The 10,846-nt window shown below is 30.7% G+C and overlaps 1 protein-coding gene across 2 annotated transcripts in view; it reads right to left on the reverse strand.

Annotated features, from left to right (window-relative positions):
- LOC106692961 (orexin receptor type 2) overlaps window positions 1–10,846 on the reverse strand; it is a 270,301-nt gene that overhangs the window by 47,198 nt on the left and 212,257 nt on the right. The window contains exons 3-4 of one of the 2 annotated variants that reach the window (XM_067048610.1): window positions 6,026–6,253; window positions 1,614–1,755 (exon numbers count right to left, since the gene is read on the reverse strand). In XM_067048610.1, the coding sequence (XP_066904711.1) occupies window positions 1,614–1,755; window positions 6,026–6,253 (370 nt within the window). Of the gene's footprint in view, window positions 1–1,613; window positions 1,756–6,016; window positions 6,254–10,846 lie in introns of both variants that reach the window. The other variant, XM_067048609.1, reaches the window with a different exon arrangement.

The raw sequence follows: 10,846 nt of genomic DNA on the forward strand, positions 1-10,846 counted from the left end.
ATTAAAATATTCATATTTCCTTGTTTCTTTGCATTATATAACTTTATGTTTTTATTTCATTAATTATTTTATTTACATTTTTAATTACCTATGTACACGTTTTATTTATTTTCATTCTTTATAATCTTTTACTTTAACCATTCTATATATCCTTTTATTCGTTGGTTGTCATTCTGTTTTATGTTCTTAGCCCGGATGAAGGCTAGAAATTCTGGCAAAAACGTTAGCACATTGCAGAACACTGGAATGGATCAGATAATATTTGTTTCGGAAATTAAAAAAAAAAAGAAAAGTGAAAATACAATATAAATCAGAAAACTTCAGAAATGAAGTAGATTAAACATAGAAAATTCCTATCAGAATGGTTTTAGGAAATAAATTTAAATTTGTATGTTGTTCAAATTGATTACAGCAGAGGTTAACCAATCTTTTCGGTTTACGGCTTCCAAAATAATCGGATTTTTTCCGCGGCGCCCATCCATACATTAGATTTTTTTTTTAATTTTTGAATTTCTTGAAAAATTGGAAAACTTTCTTTTTTAAAAGTGATTACCCATTTTTTATTTTTTTTTTTATTTATTTGTTGATATTTACAACTGTATAAAAAAATACAACCAGTAAATTTGATCATAATGACATAATGATATGATACAGGATGTAGAGAAACTTCCCAGTAGTAGAACTCAGAAAAAACAGTTCACAATATAAGGTCACGAGGCCATCTTCTTTTCAGGCGCCTTGGAGGATTTCCAGGAATTGAAGAGGAAGCAAGGTTAGAAACGAGTGGATTACCCATTTAACGGCGAAAAATTAAAAACAGATACTTACTATTTTCCTTAGGATAATATAAAATATCTAATTTCAACTGATAGTCGAAAAATAAATTAAATACGTATTTTAAATTTAAAACAATTTATGGAACGTCCATAGATGATTGACATAATTAAAATTATTAATGGGATGGATGGTTTGATTTTCACTACACAACTTCTCTTTGAGTTCTAACACACTCAAATCTCGGAATAAAATTGGATATGGGGACCCTAATTGTTCAAAGTTAATTTTCGAGAGATATTTACTTTTTACTTACTTTTGGAATTAATATTCGTAGAACTTTACCACTAAGCAGCAGATATTCTGCTTTTACTCATATTCAAAAACCAGATAGTACCATAATCTATCATATTTTTACTTTATAGTTATTATCAATAAGCGATTGTCTGGACTGGACTCTTCTAAAGAAATAAATTCTGATGGAGCCTTGGCTCTAAATGGGTCTGGAATACATGTAAGTTTATCATCATCTGCTTCAAAGTACTTTTCAAACTTTTGAGACAAATTAATTTCATTGGAGGTTACAAACTAGTCCAATAAGGGAAAACAATCACTGATACACTCTGCATTAATTTTTATTTTCCATAGCTTGGAAATTCCAAGAAAATTCCCGAATTGTTTAATTGAATATTTTTTGGCGCCCTTATGACGGCTCGACGGCGCCACGGGGAGCCGCGGTGTCCACTATGGGAACCACTGGATTACAGTATAAGTCAACTGAAAGTAAAGTTTGAAATATCTGATAATTAATAAAAATATATATATAATAAATGAACGACCTTAAGATGCTGAGGAGGTGGACTGGAAGATAGCAGAGTGCAAACATAATCACGACAGCGACTAGCATCTTAGCAGCCTTTCTTCTAGATCGCAGCTGTCCCTCGGCACTGGCGTTGGCGAACGTACCACCCCTCCTGCAAGCTGAAAATGAAAACATTTATTCTCAATCTTTATCAATCCACTTCATATTCAAAAGCCAATCCCTAATTTGCACAATTTTTTTTTTAAAATTCCATCGGAATTAAAGTTTGCACTTGAATAGGTGGTTGTCTTCCACTCAAAGTTAGATTACCTATTAGGACCTCCTTTTGTCCTGTAGAGGCTAAACTGAATTTTCCCCGCTTCCTGCTTCTTTTACCTCCTTTCATTGAAAATTATCTTTTGTTTCGCTCCCTTTCGAGGAAAATTCAATTGAGCTTTAGAAAAGTTTTAGTGTCCGACAACGGAAGTAGGGTAGGAAATTACAGGGACCGATACCTTCACTTGACAGCACTTTAACAATTCTTATCAAATTGGTTCCAGATTAAATTATTGCCCTTTCGGATTCTTATTGAGTTAATATTGTTCGGTTATTTATTCACGATTTGAGTACAATTGCAGCGTTTTTGCACCTACATAATATGACATTATCCAAACAAATACACAGTTATTATTGTTGACATTTTAATAGCTGATAATTACTTGGTTAATTAATTAATTAATAAAAACTTCAGGACGTTGGAAGTCTTTCTATCTTTTTTAAATTAATTCAAAATGAGCTTTAAATACTTCACTACAAATTTATAAATGATTTCACAACGTTTAGGCCTAACAAGCCACCTTGAAGTACAAAATCTATGTATTATAACAAATATATGTATAAATTTGATACATAATATAAATTATATATATATTTTTTTTTAAGGCAATCCATAGCCATGTCTAGTTATTTACAGGTGACCAACCTATTCTAATCATGGTGGGGGATCAAGTTTCTCATTTTGAGGGACCACCACTTAATGAAAAAAGTCAACGAATTCGAACAGGAACCGCCCGCAGATCTCAAAACGATAGACCTAGGCCTAAACATCTGAGCTACTAGGGGGGGCCTAAAAATAATTACGCCAAACTTTATTCTATTCAGCTAATTTTTCGTATATTTGATATGTCTGTCTCTTTGAACTAAATTTACTAAATAAACGTACTGTACTTTTTTTTTTTTACTCTACCCATTTTCAAGATGTGCCGGTTTTTAAGAAATAGCATCTTCTCACTATGCAAGTTATATTTCATTGTACATTATACAATAATTAAATAAGAGTCGAAAAAGTTCACAGAAGTTACAATAAAAAGATAATAATTAGATTTTTAGGCTGTATATATAATATAAGTAATATCAACCATATAAGGCCCACCAGGCCGATCTGGCATACAAATAAAATAATAAGATAAGCTTGATCCAATGTATTGGATGAATAGTCAAAATTCGAGATATAATTGTTATTAAAAACCTTGCATTTTTCTGGAGACCAAAGAACGATTTTTTTCAGTAGGCAAGTCTGAAGTTCATAAGTGTTTTATCACGCAAAGTTGTAATAACTTTACTTTTTCAAACTTGTTCCCTAATTTGAGTTTTTAATTAAGTTAATCTTAAGTTGGTCAGTAAACCTAGTCACGAGGCAGTTAACGGTTGACACCTTAACTCCCACGGCTACAATCGCAACCCGAATTTCACTACTTATCAGGTAAACGCTTCTTGGAAACCTCCATGCAGAAAAGGAAAGCGAAGATGAAAATTATGAATTATCATACGCTTTAACCTCTTAGAAAATTTTAATATTTAAATATACTTTAACCATGTGAAAATGAATTGATGTGCAAATAGGTTTCTTACAGTTAAAAGCTTAGTTGTGAGATAATCGAAAAAGGTTTTACCTTCTATCATTTAAAAAACACATTTATTTCCTTTGTGAACAAATCTCGTTTAATATAAATTCTAACTTTAATATTGAATTTTATATATCTTGTAAGTTTGATGAATTGTATCGGTAATGGGGTTTTGGAATTTAAAATATTTTTTTAAGGTATTTTTAATGAATAGTCCACCTTTTTGTCAAATATTATATTTAAATATTAGATATTTTTAAATAAATATGTATTAAACATTTTTAAGATGATACCAAAATAATGCAATCACATTTCAGAATTGTTCTATAAAATCTCGTATAATGGTAACTCACAGATTCTATGATTAATTAACGAATGAGTTTCTGAAAATATTTATACAATAAAGAGGCTAAGCCAAAACTTCCAAAAAAATTCACCAGTCCTCAAAAATATAATCATGTAATGAGCATAATTCAAAATCTTATATAATAATAATGTAATATAAAAGGAAGAAGCAAAAATTCGGCCATTTTAGGACAGATAAAATCATCCATAAAAACCTTAATGTTCCATATATGGCCGATCTAGCCCGAACCAGATATCAATTCTCTCATAATAAACTCCCTAACCATCTAAGCACCCTGTTTTCTATCCTCCATACTTCGTTCCTATTCCTTATGATCCTACAAGAAAATGGCCTTTGGACTTTCTAACGCAGATGTAATTGAAATGTTACCAATTTGTAGTTTCATTAAAAAAATTTCTTAAGTTATAATAACAGTTTATTACATTTACTTTTTGAATTTTTAGTTCAAATAAGCTTATACATTTTAAGAAAAACATATTAAATAAGTTTCAATTTTTATGGATTATAAATTACAGTTGAATGAATAATTTAGATTTATTGAAAATTGAATAGCATATAATAAAAAAATTAATGCATTTATAAATTTTTTGGAAACCACTCTTAACCACCCCATCATCCAACATTTTTTCCTGGGTCACAGTGCTTCACCACTGTGTGAGTACTGTATATTAGTACAAGAGCCCAAAAGGACAACAAAGGCAGTTATCTCATCCCAATTTTTGATTACTTTAATGAAAACTATGTATAATTGCTAGTCAAAATACATGAGTCTGCCAAGTACAGGTAGGGGGAATAAAAAATGGCGGCTGTTTCAAAGCGATAAAAAAAACAAATTTTCATTCGGAGCTCTATTTCTCAAAAAGTAAGAACAACACAAGAAAACCTAAGAGAACATCATTTAAAGAAGAGCAAGTTTGCTAAAATATGAGCCCAAATAGAGTTATTTACGTTAAATAGTTTTCGAGATATAGCTTTTTAAAAAGCAACATTTCCTAAAAATGTTGTATGGGACGTATTCAGAGATCAGTAGTTTGAGATATAAAGTAGTTTATGATGTTTATCTTCGTAGGAGTAATAGTTTACATGAAATTTGCTAAAACAAATTGATTTATAGTTGTTCGGACAAATTTTCATTTGCCAAATTTATATTCATATGTGAATATCATAAAAACTACTACCCCTACGAAGATAAGTGTCATAAACTACTTTATAGTAAGTTAAATTTCCTTTATTTCGAGTGTTGGCAGACATATGTGCGTCTTATGGATCTAGAGATATATTTTTTTTAAAAATCCAACATTTTATACGACCAACTAGAAATTAACATTTTGTGTTGTGAGTTTATTTTGTCATATGATATAAAGATAAACATAATTAACTATTTTGTAGTAAATTTAACTAGCTTTAATTTGAACGCTAGAAAACATCAGTACCTCCAATGGTTTTTGAAATGAAGTTTTTCATAAATCAAACTTATTGTCCGAACAACAATAAATCAATTTATTGTAGCAAATATCATGAAAACTACTATTCCTACGATGGTAAAGGTCATAAACTTATTTATAGTCCATTAAACTAGCTTTAATTTGAGTGCTAATAGACATCGTACGTCGAATGGTTGTTGAGATATAGATTTCTCAAAATAAATTAGCTAACTAATTATCTTTCAGAAGATTTTTAAGAAATTTTGCTTTTTAAAAAGCTATATCTCGAGAACTATCGGACGTAAATAGCTCCTTTAGGGATAATATTTCAGCAAATTTACTCTTCTTTAAATAATGTTCTCTTAGATTTTCTAGTGTTGTTGGTAGTTTTTAAGATATAGAGCTCCGAATGAAAAATTAATGTTTTTTTAAGGTTTTGAAACAGCCACCATTTTCCCACCATTCCCACTACCTATACTTGGCAGACTCATCAATTTTGACTTGTAATTATACATTGTTTTCATTAAAGTAATCAAAAATTGGGGTGAGATAATTGCCTTTTTTTCTTCCCGGCTCTTGTACTATATGAACTGGTTGAGATAATTTATTTAATATGCATCCTAATTAGAGTAAGATATGCAATTTGTTTTTAAATTTAAATCATAAAAAATATTATTATAAATGCATACACATATATTGAATTTGAGAAAATTTTATTTGACCAAAAAAATATTTGTAAACTCACTTCCACTACCTGCTAATTGTCCTGGAATGTTGTCAGATGACCAGAGCACCTTCACGATCTGGAAGTAGGCAACTGACATGAAGAGCAAAGGTAAGACGTAGAGGAATCCTATCTTGACAGCGGAAAATGTTTGCTCCAACGACTGGTCCCAACTGGCTTCACATTGAGTAAATAGAATGGTTTCTATTCGAAGATCGTCTCTACTGAATGTAGTCAGCGTAATCATCTCAGGCAAATCTGCAAAACAATGTTTAGATACAGTATGACATCTCTTATATATAACTATTAAGTATTTCTGATAAATATTTCAATTTAATTGGTACATATTTTTATTGAGCGTTTTTCGGAAGATTCGGAAAGGCTTTGAGTAGGCGTAAAATTATTAGAATATTGTCAGAGGCAAATATATAGAAAAGATAGGTGTTATATGATTAGGATGTATGTTGTTTCTAGCGTGTTTGCTATAGCAATTATACAAGTTGTTATTGTAGTTTCACAATAGGATTTAAAATTTAAAAAAAACATAATGAGAACTGGTGGCATGGTGAAGATGTAAATTAGAAACTATATTAAATGTATAAGATTACAATAACGCAATTTGGTTCAAGATTTACATTGACATACTATGAAACGTTTTTTTATGGTCGAGTTCTATAAAAAGGATAGAAGCTTTGTTAAAGTTAAAGGAATGGTTGAGGGTCGAGGCGTGTTCAGATAGTTTGGAGGTGGAAAATCGGTTTTTGGTTTGCCATGTAGGAAGAATTACAATCAGGATTAGACAATGGAATACGATAAACTACTTTGATGCGTTATTAAAAACGTATTGAATCTTTAAGTTTCCAAAAAAGTAGAAAACTTTGATACGAAATTTCATGTAAAGCTTCTGAATTGTAGAGATTTCTGTATAGTATCAGTGAAAAAGGTATCTGAAAAGGAAAGGGGTTGCAGTACGTTGTAAGGATTGAGGGAAGTTCCTTTGTGATGTCAGGTAATAAGTTGTTTAATAATGATATGGACATTAAGAACATGGAGGTATGTTGGAAAAAAAAACAGTTAAGCAGTTTACCAGAATAAGTAGGTCTGATATACCAAAAGGTGGACAAGGAGTCATGTCATCATTATGGTAAGGAGGTCGATGAAGGGAATGGTTAATTTCTCTTTCAACAGTAAACCGATTAGGAAAATGGTATTAGAGGTTACTGTAGTACAGGAAGACATAGGTATATGACGAAGGGTGAAATTGATTTGTTGATCCCTTGGATCATGATGAACTTGGATCATTGTTCACTGACAAACAACATGTTACATCACTTACATCTGCGTAAGTGTTAAGAGAGTACAAGGATGGGTTGGGATATCACAGTGAATTATCATATTATATATATTATTTATTACTGAAGATATTTAAATTATACTTAAGTAAAAGTAAACAAATCGAAAATTACTTTAATAACGTTTTAGACATCCGTCATTGGAATGCCCACAATTTTACAACTGTAATTGTTATAGAAATTTACCTTCAACACGTCAGAAGAGTCGGAGAAACCTCACCAATAGTGTTTATTAATTTGAAATTTTTATCATTTTTTTTTTTATTTTCAAGTGGAATAATCCAGTTGTATATAAATAAATAATTACGTACAGAAATAAATGGATTATGTCGAACCTATGATTTTAAAAAAAGACAAATAATTAATTAATGAATTATAACGTATATTCATGTTGTACTACTAGTTTTCGTATTTTTTGTTTCCTATATTATTATATTTTTGGAATTTAAATTTGATTTTGATTGCTAATAATACAATAATAAAGCGTAAAATTGCTAATAAAGTACTTTATTCCGTTTAGTGCACGATTTTACAAACAATAATTTTTTTTTTAAATTAACTTTTTACTTTCACACACAAGTATACGGAATATACAGTGATGGGAAATATTGCGATCATGTAATATATAAATAATATATTGCTGGAAATATTGCTGAACATTTTCTGTTCCTGAGTTTCCGCCTAGCTCAAAATCTTAATGTCTTACGAAAATGAAATTACATATTTGAGGATGGTATATGGGTAGGATGTCGTTGCACCTTTTTTCGGAATTGTTTGACAAGAAATACAACTTTATAAATTAGATTGTTTTTTAGATTTTTTTTTCTCAAAAACGGTAACAATAATTTTTACTGAACTCGGAACGTCAATGTACAATAAATTAATACTTCATAAGTGTTATAATCTTTTGTTATTTCTGGGATGTAACATCAACCTTTTCATCAAAATCTACTCAGCAGAAGTCACTTTTTGTAATCGATATTACATTTTCTTTTTTAATTTTCTCGAAAATGATTTTGATCATTCTCGATATATCAATGCACAATCAAGTATCTGTGATATCAGCTAGGTGTTATCACCATTATAATAGTTTAATATCGAATTTAAAAAAAAAAACTTCCTCGAAAGGTATAAATTATTTAAAAGAATGAACCATATATTATTGTTAGAAGTAATAAAAAATTGATAAACAGGAAATATTAAAAAAAAATCATAATTAACTACAGGAGAAAACGGGTTTCATAAAACAGGCTCATACAGACTGGGAAATCGGAAATAGGCGAGAGCACCCCATTCCATTTCTTCATATTTTCATATTTCATATTTTTTAAACTGTTGAATTCCAAGAAGAAACAAAGTTGATATCAGCTTTTCTAGCTAAAATTTGAATAAGAAGATTCGATCGATAGCAGTTTAACTGAATAAAGGGGTTTAAAAAGGAGAGACACCTCGAACAAGAGATCCTGTTTAATTCTGACAATCCCCGTCTTGAAGAATATTATCAGAATTAATTAATTGGATTGCTATTTCTTGTAAATCAGTGCTGTGAACAGTATTTTTAATGGAATAAAATAAATTAAGCAATGTAAATAGAAGAAAGCCTCTAATTCCTAACAACTTGCAATAAAAAAACCTGATTGAACCTGGTTAGAGGGATACAATATTAGGGGTATTCATGATATTTATTTTATCATGTTAAATTGTATTAAATAGAAAAAGTTGTGTTAAATCGAGAAATATTATCAAGTTAAAACAATGTAACATTTAACATGGCTGAGAGTCGGTTGAGTTAATAGGTCTGCTAAATGGAGAATGACTTCCCATAAGAAAGCAGCGGAGTTCCACACCATTGTCAACTGTCATTTGGGTAGGTTAATTACTCGTAGTTCGCTAGACGAGCGTGTAGACTGTAACCATTATATCCACCGAAACCACAATGGCCCGGCATGACGCAACCCACAAACATGGGAACTACTACTGGCGACAAGCAAACGCCGTATATTAATATTTGTGCTACTCATTGTAAACACCTTAGTTGTAACATGTAACAACTATATAAGACATCGTAATATATATATATAAATGTAGTATTTGAATTAATAATAGAATATGCTGATCCACTGAAAACTAACGTCATAGACATAGTACCTCTCGATGGCGTTTAACAGCCCAGAGACTTGACTATGCCAAAATTGTAAGTTCTGAGTGTGAATTCTCACTTCACGTAAAACACTTCCTTAGGAGACAGAGGATTGTAGTATACATAAAGGATCAGTACATTGTAGTACTATATTTGTGGAAATGTACTGTGTCTTTTATTCCTCTGCCTTCTTTGGATCTCTCTTCCTTCCTACACCTTTCATCCTTTCATAAGAACCGGCAGCTGGGACCCTCCGGGCTTGGATTCTTTCTTCGTACCTACAAGAATAGTACCGTGTAGGATGAGAGCACCATCCTAAGAGAACTTACGGCTGACACCCGTAAGTCTCATCCTCTCTAATCACTTCCTAATTAGCTACCTTACACATGTATGCATTAACGAGACCTTCTGGTCAAGAGCACCTATTACTATCTATTGAAGTCAAATTTTACTCAACCACCTTGACAAAGTAATTTAAAAAAAAAAGGTGAGAAAACAAGGAACAAGTTAGGAAAGATGAAGTGACGAAGCAGATAAAAATTTTATAATATCGTAAAGATAACATTACAAAACAAATTTTCTAGAAAATCTACTAGGAGCTCCTCTGCATATAACGTAATAATATAACGTGGACTTTAAATGAGAGTGTACACAACCCTACACTTATAACACTTAGCACATTAAAACTTTTTACATTTAACACAATATCATGAAAATCCTTATAGTTTATTATGGTTTGTTAAATTTAGATAATTTATTTTTAAACTTAGTATTATATAGAACACAATTTATATTTTTTTTGATAAATTGGTGAGTAGATACTTGAAGGTCTTGAAGATCTGTACAACTGATTATTCTGATCTTTCTTGTCTTCTAGTCTTCAGAGATGGGCAAAAATAACTATAGTTGAAACTAATAGCGAAAATTGCCTTGGATACGATCCTTATTCATGAATGATCCATTGATAAATAAATATCGTATTCATGAATGAACCATTGATCAGTTTCATCTATAGCTAATTTTTGCCCACCTCTGCTCTTGTTGTCTATCATCCTTCTTTAACTTCTTCCATCTGATTTGGGTGTTAGGTTACTCAGACGTGATTTTACTAACAAACGAAAAAAGCAATATCTTCCTGAGCTTAGGTATATCTTCCTAAAAAACGACTATGATCACCAGTGTGCAATATCCTTGAGTAGTTCGCCCTTAGATGGCACTTCCGATCTTCGATTAAGAAATAATGATTTCGAGTTATGATTCTTGAAAAAGTTTTAGTTAAACAGATCCTTCATTGGTATATTCAGGAACGTATTTCCTGAAATTCCACGTGTAATACTTTTTTTTTTTTTTTTTTTTTTT

This window comes from Halyomorpha halys, unplaced genomic scaffold (genome assembly GCF_000696795.3).
Source record: "Halyomorpha halys isolate HHAL.00 unplaced genomic scaffold, Hhal_1.1 Scaffold80.1, whole genome shotgun sequence".
NCBI classification, from domain to species: Eukaryota; Metazoa; Arthropoda; class Insecta; order Hemiptera; family Pentatomidae; genus Halyomorpha; species Halyomorpha halys.